Source organism: Impatiens glandulifera, chromosome 4 (genome assembly GCF_907164915.1).
Source record: "Impatiens glandulifera chromosome 4, dImpGla2.1, whole genome shotgun sequence".
NCBI lineage: Eukaryota > Viridiplantae > Streptophyta > Magnoliopsida > Ericales > Balsaminaceae > Impatiens > Impatiens glandulifera.
The window spans coordinates 48098505-48113330 of record NC_061865.1 but is presented as its reverse complement, the minus strand read 5'-3'; the positions used below and the strand labels follow the sequence as shown (position 1 = coordinate 48113330).

The window sequence follows — 14826 nt, the reverse complement described above, 5'->3', positions numbered from 1 at the left end:
AATCTTCAACTTATATATTTTTTAAAATAAATTTGGAGCCTACAAAAATATTTTAAACTAAATAATAGTTTTAATCTATTAATAAAAATATTATTTTATTTTATATGGTTTAATAAAATAATTAATAAATAAAAAAAAACAATATATATATATATTAATTTTGATTTATTTGTTTTTTTAAAAAAAATGAAAAATAAATTAATGAATATTGACCTAGAAACATTGTTAGTTGCTAAATTTAGCGACAAAAATTACAAACTTATTTCCTCCTCAAAAGGCCAAAATCCATATTGGAGGGGCAAGAAGATTTGAAATCAACATAAATAGAATACTCAAGACAAGGAAAAATTGTAATTAATGAAATCAACTTAGATGATTCACCTTTTTTAGTTTTTCAAATTTTTGTTAAAATTTCATTTTTCACGAAGTTGTTTGAGTGTTAATTATGCGTTCAAGAAATTTATAACAATCTTTATGAAACATTTAAATTTATAACAATTTTTATGAAACATTTAAGGCCCGTAAGTTCACATTTTATCTTAAACTTATTTATAAATTTTAATTTAATAAATTTGAGTTTAATATATTTCATTTACAATTTAATTTTTTTAAATTTAAATTGTTGATTGAGATTCACTACTAACATAATTTAAAAGTTTTTTTTTTATGAAATAAATTTATTTATTATCCAAATTAAAATTTTGAAATTGGAAAAACAAGTTTGTCATTCTTGAGCCCATATATTTCACAAAAACCGCAGAATTTGGAGCAGCGGGAGGTTGAAGATAGCGAGAGGTTGAAGATGAAGTTCGTTAAAATCCACGACCCACTATTTGTTTCAATTATATATTTTATTTTTTATTTTTTACATATAAATGCTTAGAACCATTTTATAAAAATACCCCAAAAAATAAACATAACATTTTTAATAAAAAATAAAATTTCGGATTATTTTTAAATATTTGATTTCATTTTTTGTCCCAAAAATAAAAAAAACCGAGTTGATTTATTTATAATCATAAAGTTAATTTATGAATATAATAAATTTTAATTTTCATTAATTTTTTTCCTCACATTTCAAAAGAATTAGTTTATTTATTTATGAATAATATTTATTATACTTAAAAATTATTATCATGTTTAATAACTATTATCTTTTGTAAGCATGAAAATTTGAAATACTCTAATTTATGATAATAATTGTAAAATAATATTTTGATTTTTTTTTAATTCAAAATAATCAAAAGGAGAGATTAAAAGTAAATTAGGATTAAATATTATGACAATTAAACCATATTTAGAAAAATTAATTAAAGATCCAAAATTAATTTGAGATTAAAATATTGTATTTATTTTACCCAAATTAAATTCATAAAGAGATTCAAATAATTTAATTATGATTTTAGACCTAAGTTATGTGTAATTTATAACCTAAATTAATTAAATAAATTTTCCAAAAACACCCAAAAATACTCAAAAATAAAATAAATCAAAAATAAAATAAATGAACATAACTTTTATTATGTTGTTAAAAATATTTTCGTGTATTAATTTGGTGAAGAAAAATGTAAAAAAATGTTAAAAATTCGATTTTAAATAACCCTTTTACTAATAATAAAAACTGATAATCTAGTGCGACCGAAAATAAAGAAATCAGCAGCAGCAGGATTTTTGTCCAATGGATCAACACTGGATGGATTTTCATCTAGCTCCCAAGAACACGCCACATAGTTAGTTGTAACCAAAGCAACGCGCACACGGTTCCACACGGGACCAGATGCCTGAACACCAGACGGAACGCCTTGCGATGGACCCAACGCCAACGATGCGTTTATTTAAACAAAACGATGTCGTTTTGTTCATCTTTTCCGATGATACAGGACGAATGCTGGAGGCTCGCGCTTGACACCGACATCCTTCTAGAAGCTCTATCTCATTCGTTTCTCAACCTTATCCCTCCAAACTTCGCCAACGTACACGTCTCTCCATCACCTTCAATTCCCTAGGATAAGAAGTGAAACCTACCCTAGAACTAAGCTAGCGATGACAAAACAAAGACGAAGCAGAAGAGTTTTTAGAAGCCAAATTCAATATGAATTCGAATTCGAAACCGACCTAACTTTAGTATAAATTCTCCCTAGGTGTTCTTATTCCAATCCATCGAACAAAATCCAATAATTATAGCCTGTTTGAAGATCTTCAAAGAAGCTCCGACGACTGGTTTTTGAAGAAATCATTCCGGCGTTCCAAGTTTCGATTTAGAGCTCTGGAAAGCTTCATAAAGATCATTGGAGTGTTCTCTATTCAATGGTAAGTTTTCAGATCCGCTGTAATTCAAGTTATGATTCAAAATTGGAAATTTTCAAGTTCGACCGGATTTATCTTATTTAGGGTTCACTTTCGTGCTTTCTATAGTCGAAATCAATCCCTAGATGATGTCCAAGCTTTCTGTTGAAAATATTTCATTAATTCAACCCCAATAAAAAAACCTTAATTTGATTTGAAAATCTGGAAAATTTGAAATTCGTATTCTTGAGGTTTTAAGCTTGAATTTTGATTCAAATAGTTGCCTAACATGTTTGTAAACATGTTAAGATGATTTTCAAATGATAAAACATGTATCTCGATCATGTTTGATCGAACTGAAAATTTTGAAATAAAAAATTTAATTTTCAGTTTTAAAATTTGTTATAGAGCTCACTTGATGTTGTTTTGGTTGTGTCCGATTGTAAACATCATTTCGAAGCTGTTGGAACAAGAATTAGGCCATGAGATGGTCTAATTCAAAAATTCCCAAATTTTGCAAAAATCGTTTTGAAAAATCAGTCATTTTAGGGTTCGATTGATCGGTTTAAGGATTATGGGTTATGATCCCTACATCCAATGGAGTTGATAGCAACTTATGAATCATGTTTTCATGATCTGTATTAAAAGATACAAATCTGCAATTTTCATACCAAATGAAGAACATTCGGTGTTCTTGGACCGAGTCTTGTAGGACCGAGGACTAAAAGATAAGACCGAGAATTCTCGATCCTAACCGAGACCAAAGACTGAGAAAATTGACCTAAGACCGAGATCAAGGACTAGTGTTCTTAAGTTAAGACCGAGCCATAGGACTAGTGTTCTTGAGCTAGGACTGAGAAATCTGATCGATGATTCTCACATAGGACCGAGAAGTCTAACTTGGGACCGAGACTCATAAGACCCACGACCGAGAAATCTAGATTACGGACCGAGTCTCCTAGACCTAGGACCGAACAATCCGAATTCAAGATCGAGCCTCCCAAAGCCCAGAACCGAACACTCCAGTCCATTGACCGAGTATCCCGAGCCTCGACTGAGAGCTCCCTCGATCTAGACTAAGCCCATCCGGTATTCGACCGATAAAATTGGACCCAACCATTAGGATTTTTTTTCATAAGGCTTGTTTGGTTCCACTTTTCAAAACCCAAAATTATTTTTGCAATTTTGGAACCCCAATTTGTTTTCAAATAATCCTGAGAGGTAGAAAATTGATTTCAAAATATTTTCGGGATATTTCCCAAACAAATATTTTGACTAAGGCTCTGTTTGGAATTTATTTTTAAATTCTAATACTTTTCTGATATTTTTCAGGGTTTTTGCTTAATATTATATAACAGCAATCACATGTACGCATTTCTAAATAATGTTTTACAATTATTTACGTAATCTAAACTTATCATTGTTTATGACCCTAAACTACTAATTAAAGGAAATAAATTTTATAAATAAATATTTTGATAGCCAAACTTTTAAAAAATAAAACCATTTTTAATGGGCGCGGAGGTCATAGCACGAAAGCCCTTTCTTGAGCGTAACCAAATATCGAACCCCTTATGGAAATTCTAGAATAAAGTATGTTTATACATGTACTTTTTACTGACTTTTCTAAAAATTATTTGGCGACTCTGTTTTCAAATAATTAATCTTTTTTAATCAGTTATGTTTAATTAATTTAAATCGGATTCCAAATCAAATTGTCATTTGGTCACAACAAATCCTTAAATTATTAAAATTTGAATAAAATTAATTATTTTTACATAATTGATTTTAAAAGCTCCAAGTACTGTCAAAATCTTTAAAAATAATATTTTATTTAAAAAAAATTCCTGACGCGCAAACCAAGGTTGAAACCATCAAATCTAGAGCCACCCAAATCCCCCCGTATTGCCACGTGTCGACACGTACTAAGCTATGAACTAAAAATATTCCCGGGGGTTACAACTTTCTTGACGACTCTACTGAGGACCTTTTAATTTATAAATAAAACTATGGATATATAAATTTTTGTTTATAAATTTTTGTTTAAAATTTCTATATTCTCATCCCCAATCAGTTTGCAATATTTTGATTTTACAACTAAACAAATTTTAAACAAGTTGAAGAAAGTTGATAAACGTATTCAAAACATCAGACTTTTTCTTTAGCGGATATATCCATATGAATTTGCTAAAATCATCCACAAAATGTACGAAATAACGAAAACTAGTAAACAAAAATTCAGGAGCAGACCCCAAAACATATGAATGAATTATGTCTAAAGGAGCCATATATGTAGATTTAGAAGCCGAAAAATGCAGTTTATGTGTTTTCCTTTATTGACATGATCCACAAAAAGAAAATAGTATTACTATCTAAAACTGGTAATTTAAAATGTGATATAACTAAAGATGTAGTAGCGCTAGAAGGATGTTCAAGTCGTGTATGTTAAATTTGAGCCGGAGATCGAATACCAATAAACACTTGTTTATTAGAACATGTTGAAAACGAATTTTCAACAGGGTTAATGCAATAAAGTTTGTCCTTGAGTAATCCCTGAAGAAGCACTATCTTCGAATCTCGATCTTTAATAAGACAAACATTCGGGTGAAATTCAAAAAACACGTTATTATTTGATGAAAATCTCGTGACACTCATCAGATTTTTAGTAATATCCGGAACGTGTAAGATATTACGTAAGTAGAGAATTTTTTTTATTTAAAATTTTAGTGGTACCAATATTATAAATATTTAGAGGCATACTGTTTCCGACTTTAATAGTTCAATTACTTGTATAAGTAGCATGTAGGTGTAGATTAATATTAATATTATAATTAATATGGTCGGTAGAACCTGAATTTGGACAACAAGTGGGATCTACAATAATAGACGATGTAACTAACATTGTCATAGGATTTATATAGGAATTAAAACGAGGGAACTCAAGAGCACTATGTCCTTATACATTACCAATTTGACAAGGTGGATTATAAAAACAACTTTCGGAGCGATGACCAATTTTATGACAAAAATTACACTATAGACGATTATTGTCTCGGTTTTGTCTTTGGTTCTTTTTACCTCGATACCCATAAATATAAGCAGCATTCGCTTAAACGTCTAAGGACAAAATATTTTCATAATGGAATTTTTTTCTTGAATATGAGTCATTGTTCATAATTTGGAATGATGTTTGTCATATCATTAAACGATAGATCTTGTCCGGAAGTTACAACACACATATCATCGACTCGAATTTGTCTCTGAGCCCGTTGAGTAGGGTTAGTTGCAGATCTTAATCAGAAACATATTATTTGGCAGCGATAAGTGCATCTGACAAGTTTCTGATATGTTGAATTAAATTAAGAAGATAGTCACTACCTTTATGTGCGTTTTGGAGTTGACTTTGTAACTAAAATAGTCTGCTCTTTAATTGAGAAACATAGATCTTCTCTAGGGTTTCCCAAAGTTCTAGCGCCGAAGATGATTGTAAGATTTCTTGACGAATCTCGTCGGTCAATGTTGAAAAGTGTCATGCAAGTACCCTTTGATCTTGGATACGCCATTGTTTAAATTTTAGATTATTGATTTCAATTATATTATTTTGATCATTTGTTTCTTGAAAAAATTTGTGAGGAGTTTTAATATTCTCTTATACTATATCCAAAAAATATAACCTATCATGATTTTAGTAACATGTAATTTTTAATAAATAAATATAGTTGTGATTATCAAGCTTTTTCTTTATAATCTCTTCAAATAATATTATTAATTGAATGTTTAATATTTATAATAGTTTATTTATTTATAATAATAATAAAAAAGTTAACAAGAAAATTTAAGAATTAATTTATATATATATTAATAGGATATGAATTATAAATTTCCCTAATTTGTTTAATACTTTATTCTACAGTGTTAAAAAAAATTTATGACGTGTATTCTCTTTTCTAAAGGCGTGTTATTATTCTATAGTGCAATAATTTATTTTCTTTATTTTGTAAGAAATTTTGGGAAATTTGAGCAAATGACCTTAAAAACAGGGTGAATTGTTTTTGGTGAGAGTGAATAAATTTTGGGAAATTTGATCTTTTTTTGTTTTTTTTCTGACGAACGCAATTTTTTATATTTTTATTCTTTAAAAAATTTTTGGACGAAAATGTCCCAGTTGCGTCACGCAACCGCGAGACGAAAAAAAATTCGGTTGCGTCACGCAACTGTAGTTGCGTTACGTAAGGGTATAATTGTCATTAAAAAAAGAGGGTCAACAACGCTATTTAAATTATGGGCCCGCACTTTTGGTTATTCACCACATCGGTCATTTGCTCCAATTTCCCGAAATTTTAGGTGGAGACTCTTTAGGCAAAATTTGATTTTTAAATATTTCCGTTTTGATTTATTTTCATTTTAAAATTTTCAAACAAATATTTATATTTAAAACTTATTTCTTACGAGGCCGAAAAAATTACATCTTATAAGTTTTAAACCAGTGGATTAATAGATATAATTTTTTTTTCTAAAAAAAAAATACAAATCAACATAGGAAATGTTACCTTTTTTTTCTAAAAATAAAATAATAATAATAATAATAATAATAATAATAATAAGAGGAAGAAGAGGACCTACCAACATGTTAAAAATAAATATTGAAACTTGAAATTGTACAGAATATTATTTTTAAATTTAAGTTTTAGTTTTTTTTTTTAAAAATAAATTGTTTTATGTCATTATTATTAGTTATTTGTTTAAAGGGTCTAAGCAATGAACTTAAACTTTAATATGAGTTTGTAAGTAAAATATTGTAATATTTTAATTAATTAAGTAAATTGATAGTTAAAACTAATCTGATAAAAAAAATTATAAACCTTAAAAAACAAATAATCGAAATCAAACAATCTCTATAGTATCTATTATATATATATATATATATATATAATAATTTTATTTCTAATATATATAAACTATACAAACTGATATTTTAATTGTATTTTACTCTCTATATATTTAATTATATATAATTACATATATATATATATATATACAGAATAAAAAGATAAATATATATAATAACGTTTAACAAAAATATTTGAAGGTGCATTATATTTGCTCTTCACAATCAATCAAGTTTTCTCTCTCCTATAACTTATATTATTATTTTTTCCTAAGTAATTTTTTCATGAAATCAAGTTATCTCCCAACTAATTTATATATACTTTCTTTCTCATTAATATAACTTTTTTTTATTTAAAATAGTAACATTTTAATTAAATTAAGTCGTTATCAACTAAAAATTGATATTCTTTAAATAACAAATGAACAAGTGTTATTTGAGATTTAAAATTTTTTCACATACTACCAAGTTTTGAACTGTCTGGTTTACGATATTTGTAAACATACAAATACTTTTTTTTGGATTTTTCAATTTTCTCACATCTTACATATTTATTAAAGCATTCAAACCACATTCAATAGTTTAGAACACAGACATCTCAAAAAAAATATTTAATTTAAAACATTAATACGTCAAAATTAATACCAACTTTTAGTCACTCAAACAACCTTTAACAAATTAGAATGCTTATATATTATATGGTTAAAATATATGAAAAATATTTCATTAAATTTGTTTTTTTAACAACAAAATTATTTTATTAGAAAAAAATTATTTTAAACAAAAGATTAAAATTTTTTACAAAATCCACAACTTAAAAAACAAATAATTCAAATTAAATAAAATAAAATAAAACCAATAACTACACATGATTAAATTTTTATTTTTTAAATTGTTTTAATAATTGAATAGCTTTAGTCAAATAATAAAATTCTAATCAGAAATTTCAGAGTATAAATAATTTAAGAGATTATTTCACATAGCCAGATCTCAAAGTAAATAAATAAACCAGGAACTAAAAAATATTAAATTTTTATTTTTAAATTATTTTAATAGTTGAATAGATTAAAATAATAAAATTTGAATCCTAAATTTCAGACTATAAATATTTTAAAGTTTATTTAACATGGACCAGATCTGGTCTCGAAAGAAACACCTCCAGCAAATGATCTCATTTATTAATTCTAGTTTTCTTAAAATTACTATTTATTTAAGAACTTTCATTTAAGGTATAATCTCTAAATTTTTCAATACTTTTCATTTAAATTTTTTTTTAAATATTTATTGTCTGAGTTTATTTATTAGAAAAATCTGATATAATTTATTATTATTTAATTATTCATGTTATTTTTTTAAAAAAAAATTAATTTTATATTTTTGAACTCTTTTTCTTTATTTTTTAGATTTTTTAATTGAACATTTTTTAAATTTATGTTTTTATTATTATTATTTTTATTATTATAATAAGTTTATATTAATATAAAAAATTAAAATGAGAGAATATATGAAAATATGAATAAAAAAAATTAAAAAGAGATTAAATAAATAAAAAATAATAATAAAAAATATTAAAAGGTGATAAAGAGAAAAATGATAAGATTATAAGTTTAAACCTAGCCATCTATTAAAAAAAAAATTAGATCGATGTAAAACAATAAAATTTTAATCATAAATTTCAGAGTACAAATATATTAAGAGTTTAAAATGGACCACGTGAAGTCAAAGTAAATAAAATAAAACCAAGAACTAAAAATATTATAACTTTTTAAAATTTGTGTTTATAGTTAAATAATTTAAAATAAAAAAATTTAATCATAAATTTAAAAGTTTAAATATTTTAAAAGTTTATTTAATTAAGATATAACAAATCTATTAACTCTTTATTAAAAAAATAAAAAATAAATTCAGATCCATTTGTTCTGTATTTTTTTTTGTTAAGAGGTGGACGAACACAAACTCGAGAAATCATCATTAACACAACTAGCATTTAGCCCGTGCATTTGCACGATTAATAATATAAAAAACCGTGAAAAAAAAATTACGGATACCATTTTTAATTATATTTTTAATCGTTTTAAGTTTCTGGGTGGGTCAACCCACAATCCGACCCAAATATCCATTTACTCAACATCATTATATATATATATATATAGATTAGTTAGTTAAAAAGTTGAACTTATATTAATATTAAAACGTCCCACGTTTATCAAATTTGGTGTTGAATTTAAAATATAAAGTCTTTGTAGCCTAGTTGGTTAAAGAGTTGTACTTGTTTTATTAGGTTGCATGTTCAAAACATACATCTAGCATTTTTAATTTTATTTTTAATCGTTTTAAATTTAAAGGCGGGTCAACCCACAATTCGACCCAAGTATCCAAATTAACCACAGCTCTCGACCCGGCAATCCGAACACTTTAAAAATTAAGCATCATTATATATATATATATATATAGATTAGTTAGTTAAAAAGTTGAACTTATATTAATATTAAAATGTTCCGCGTTTATCAAATTTGGTGTTGGATTTAAAATATAAAGTCTTTGTAGCCTAGTTGGTTAAAGAGTTGTACTTGTTTTGTTAGGTTGCAAGGCTCTCGACCCGGCAATACGGACACTTTAAAAATTAAGCATCATTATATATATATATATATATAGATTAGTTAGTTAAAAAGTTGAACTTATATTAATATTAAAACATCCCGCGTTTATCAAATTTGGTGTTGAATTTAAAATATAAAGTCTTTGTAGCCTAGTTGGTTAAAGAGTTGTACTTATTTTGTTAGGTTGCAAGTTCGAAATATACCTCTAGCATTTTTAATTTTATTTTTAACCGTTTTAAATTTAAAGGCGGGTCAACCCACAATTCGACCCAAGTATCCAAATTAACCACAACTCTCGACCCGGCAATTCGGACACTTTAAAAATTAAGCATCATTATATATATATAGATTAGTTAGTTAAAAAATTGAACTTATATTAATATTAAAACGTCGCGCATTTATCAAATTTGGTGTTGAATTTAAAATATAAAGTCTTTGTAGTCTAATTGGTTAAAGAGTTGTACATATTTTGTTAGGTTGCAAGTTCGAAACATACCTCTAGCATTTTTAATTTTATTTTTAACCGTTTTAAATTTAAAGGCGGGTCAACCCACAATCCGACCCAAGTATCCAAATTAATCATAGCTCTCGACCCGGCAATTCTGACACTTTAAAAATTAAGCATTATTATATATATATAGATTAGTTAGTTAAAAAGTTGAACTTATATTAATATTAAAACGTCTCGCGTGTATCAAATTTGGTGTTGAATTTAAAATATAAATTCTTTGTAGCCTAGTTGGTTAAAGAGTTGTACTTGTTTTTGTTAGGTTGCAAGTTCGAAACATATTTCTAGCATTTTTAATTTTATTTTTAACCGTTTTAAATTTAAAGGTGGGTCAACCCACAATCCGACCCAAGTATCCGAATTAACCACAGCTCTCGACCCGGCAATCCGGACAATTTAAAAATTAAGCATCTATATATATATATATATAGATCTGAGAATATAAATAACAAACGATCCACTAACGACGAGAGAATTATTCGATCGAAAAAATTGATCCAACGAAACCTGATACAGATTGAATAAATGTAATATCAACTCAAATTTGAAAAAAAAAACACTCAATATACTAAAATAATTTCGGTTTGATTCACTGTAATAGAAATTTATTTATTTTTTATATTAGATTTAAATCCACCCTTAGATTTAATTGAAGCCCATTTTCACTATAATTTTGAACTCCATTACATATACTACAAATTTATGTTCAAATTTGTTTAACTTGTTGATTAGGTAAACCAGATCAAAACTCCAAAACCCACTTTGTGGTTGAGGAAAAGAGAATTTGAGCTTTTCACTCTATTAAACTTTTCAGCCTGCTTTCCGAGAATTCAAAAATATATACTTATAATGATTTAATTATAAAATTATTCACAAAAATATTTTTTTTAAACAAATTAAAATATTACAAATAGTACTAAAGTATTATTATTATTATTATTATAATTATTTTTATATTATCAAATTTCTTTAAGCACGTTCTCTTCAATAATTAACCATTCCAATTCACTGACATATAATAATTAAATGAATCACTCACATACAATGTATTATAAGGATTTTATTAGACCCCAAATCACTAATTGGATATTTTTTGTGCCTCCTTTTCCTGATCATGTTTCCAGCTGGATTCTTAGAAGGTTGGAAGAAGGAGTTTGAATGTTGGGAGAAAGAAGAAAGAGCAAAAGCAAGAGCAAGAGAAGGAGAAGGTGAAGGTGGTGAAGGAGAAGGAGAAGGAGAAGGAGAAGGAGAAGGAGAAGGAGAAGGAGAAGGAGAAGAAGTTGATTATCCTCCAAGTTCAGGATCTTTTCTTGTGCCTTTTCCACTCATAGAAGAAGCAAGAGAGAAAGGTATTAAACATTTTGGACATGAACATCCATTAATGTACAAGGAAGATATTAGAAATGGATTTGAAATTGAAGATGAATATGAAGATGTACTAGATTGCAATGGTTGTGGCAATGAAATTGGAAGAGGTGGGTTCAGATGTTGTGTAGAATATTGCGGTTTTCGTCTTCACGAATTTTGTGCATCTTTACCCAAAGAGATGAAAGACTATCCAAAACACCCACAACATTCTTTAATCCTCCACACAAACTCACCTTATCCCAACTCTGGTTACGGTTGTGATGTTTGCAGAACTTACTACCCTTCAGTGACGCAATTTTGTTATCACTGTGCGGTTTGCAAGTTTGACTTGGATCTAAGATGCGCATCAACGTCCTTTCTTGTTTGTCCTCGCACTCTGCACAACCACGAATTGACCGCTCAGTTATCCCCCGCATCATTTTCTTGTTGTTTTTGTGGTGAGAAACATAAAGAATTTGGTATGTCCTATAAGTGCAAAATCTGCTGGTTCTGGATCCACGAGCAATGTCACTCACTGCCTCAAAGTATTGAACATGATAGTCACGTGCATCCGCTTAAGTTATGTCATCGACAGGGAGAATGTTTACCCAAGTGTCTATGCGGAGTTTGTAAGGAACATATAAACATCCAATTGGGTTTCTATCTTTGTCAGAGGTGTAAATACTATGTTCACATAAATTGCTCAACTAAGAAATGGTACATCTCATACAACTATTTTCTTACAATGTTGTTAGTTTTTTACATTTGATTTGTGTTTTATAATCTTCTTATGTAGGGATCCAATAATTGAGACGTTCGAAGAAGATCAAATAAATGACAAATTGATCCAATTTCCATTGCCTTCTAGTGAGGCAGTACAGAACACGCTAGCCCAATTTATTAAAAATATATCTCAATGGAAGGATGCCGAAGATCAAAATGGAGATATATTAAATCACCCTAGCCATGATCATCCACTTACACTTGAGTTTGATTTACGCAAATTTACAAACTTTAACTATAGCAGGACAAGTACACGTAGACGTGAATATGAAGTCTGCAATGGGTGCATGCTTCCTCTATTGAATGATGCTCCCTTTTATAGTTGCAACGAGTCCACATGCAAATTCGATTTACACAAATGGTGTGCTAAATTGCCGCGTGAGTTAAAGCATCCGGGTCACACAGACACAGGACACATACTAATCCTACAAGAAAAGATGGATCCTGGATTATTAGGCATCTTTGTATGCCAAGGTTGTCAAATGACAGGGAATGGGTTTGCCTACAAATGCAATGAATGCGAAGAATACTACTTGGACGTTAAATGCGCTGCCCTTCCTAGACTAGTCAATTACGAGACTCACAAACACCCTCTCATTCTTAAGTATGGGAGATCCATCGGAGGTTGCATCTCATGTGGTCTTAGCAATTTCTTTGAAGAGGACAAAAGTATGTATATCTCTGCCATCTCATCGTTTCGTCACACCTACTTCACATTTGGTTGTGATGCTTGTAATTTTAGCATTCATCCCAAATGTTTGATATTGCCTCGAGAAATTGTATATTGGTACGACAAACATGGATTCAAATTGATAGATCCAATTCATGTTTTCATGAGTAATTATGATCAAGGTGCATCAACATACCACTGTGAATTTTGTGAGAGGGAAGTACATTCAGAAAGTTGGATGTACAACTGTTTTGAATGTGACCAGTGTGTTGATGCTGATTGTGTGCGAGAATTGTTTGGTTTATTTCCGGATCGTTTCAAGATTGGCGGACAATATCATTCTCCGCGTCACAAACATCCCCTAACAAGCATTATGCCTGACCTTCAATTTGTTTGTAACCGTTGCAATGAATCACCGTGTCAAGTATTTGGAATTGGAATTGGCTATGAATGTAGAGAATGCAAAATTGTATTTTGTATAACATGTGCTTTTTAAATTTAATAATTTCATTATAAAGTTTTATGTTAATGTTATATATATATTATAATTTTCAAACTCTTAATCCTTTGAAAGCCATAGTTAATTTCATCTTTTTCATTTTATAGGAGATAAATTGGTAATTAAATAGAACAGTTGTGATCTTTTAAAAGAGAAGGTTTTTTTTTTATATATATATATATATATATGAATAAATGATAACAATACTATATTCATCAATTTACAATTTTAAATACTTGTCTGAATTCGAATTATTTATTATAAAATGATTTGTAATAATTTTGAGAGAGGGAAAATTATTTTGGTATAAAAATCTAAATAGTGTTAATAATGATAAAATAAAAATTAATAATTTAAAATTTATATTATTTTAATATTTTATTTAATTAATTGAATGACCAGAGGAGAGAAGGGAATAAAATAATTGCAATGCACGTAAATATATAAACAAAATTTTATTTATATATAAAAATTTTAAATAAAAATAATATAATTTAAAGATTTGAATTGATATTAATTTTTAAAATTAAATTCAGTCCAAATTTAATATTTATTTATATGTTTAAATTCACAAAGTATATAAATTTGAAGAAATAATACATATGCACCAATCATGTAAATCGATAACATCTATGTGAAAAGAAACCAATCATATAAATATAAATTGATAATATTTTGGAAAGAAAAATAATTTAGAAAAATAATTCATCAAACATTTAATTTTGGATTAAATTACAAATATTTAAAATTTTAATTGGGTCTAATATTCTTTATAATCATATACTTATTTGAAAAATAAAAATATTAAAAAATTATCTAACTAATTAATTTTTGTTTTTTATATTTATAATAATTTTGATTATTCTAATTAATTTAGAAAAATAATTCATCAAACATTTAATTTTGGATTAAATTACAAATATTTAAAATTTTAATTGGGTCTAATATTCTTTATAATCATATACTTATTTGAAAAATAAAAAAATAAAAAAATATCTAATTAATTAATTTAAGTTTTTTATATTTATAATAATTTTGATTATTCTAACTAAATTTAGTAATAATTGATATTTATTAATTTTTTATTATTTAAGTATTTAATTTTTTATTTATTTTTTCTACTATTTTTTTATATAATATATAAAATAATTCAATATTTACTATAATATTATATAAATCTTTTTTAGTCTCTTTAATTTGTTTTTTATTTTTTTTAAGTATAAACAAAAATAAAATTAATAGCAC

General features: G+C 27.0%; 1 protein-coding gene across 1 annotated transcript; it reads left to right on the top strand.

Annotated features, from left to right (window-relative positions):
• Nucleotides 1–11663: 11663 nt before the first annotated feature.
• Nucleotides 11664–13578, top strand: LOC124935280. Its single transcript, XM_047475726.1, has 2 exons — nucleotides 11664–11971; nucleotides 12426–13578. The coding sequence occupies exons 1-2, from the start codon at nucleotides 11664–11666 to the stop codon at nucleotides 13576–13578; spliced, it is 1461 nt and encodes a 486-aa protein (XP_047331682.1).
• Nucleotides 13579–14826: the final 1248 nt, after the last annotated feature.

What these genes read in the sequence shown, in the direction of transcription:
- LOC124935280 (XM_047475726.1), top strand. Translation starts at nt 11,664, where the DNA reads ATGTACAAGGAAGATATTAGAAATGGATTTGAAATTGAAGATGAATAT. An exon ending in TATCACTGTGCGGTTTGCAA is followed by an intron (nt 11,972 to 12,425) that starts GTTTGACTTGGA and finishes CTTCTTATGTAG; the next exon opens with GGATCCAATAATTGAGACGT.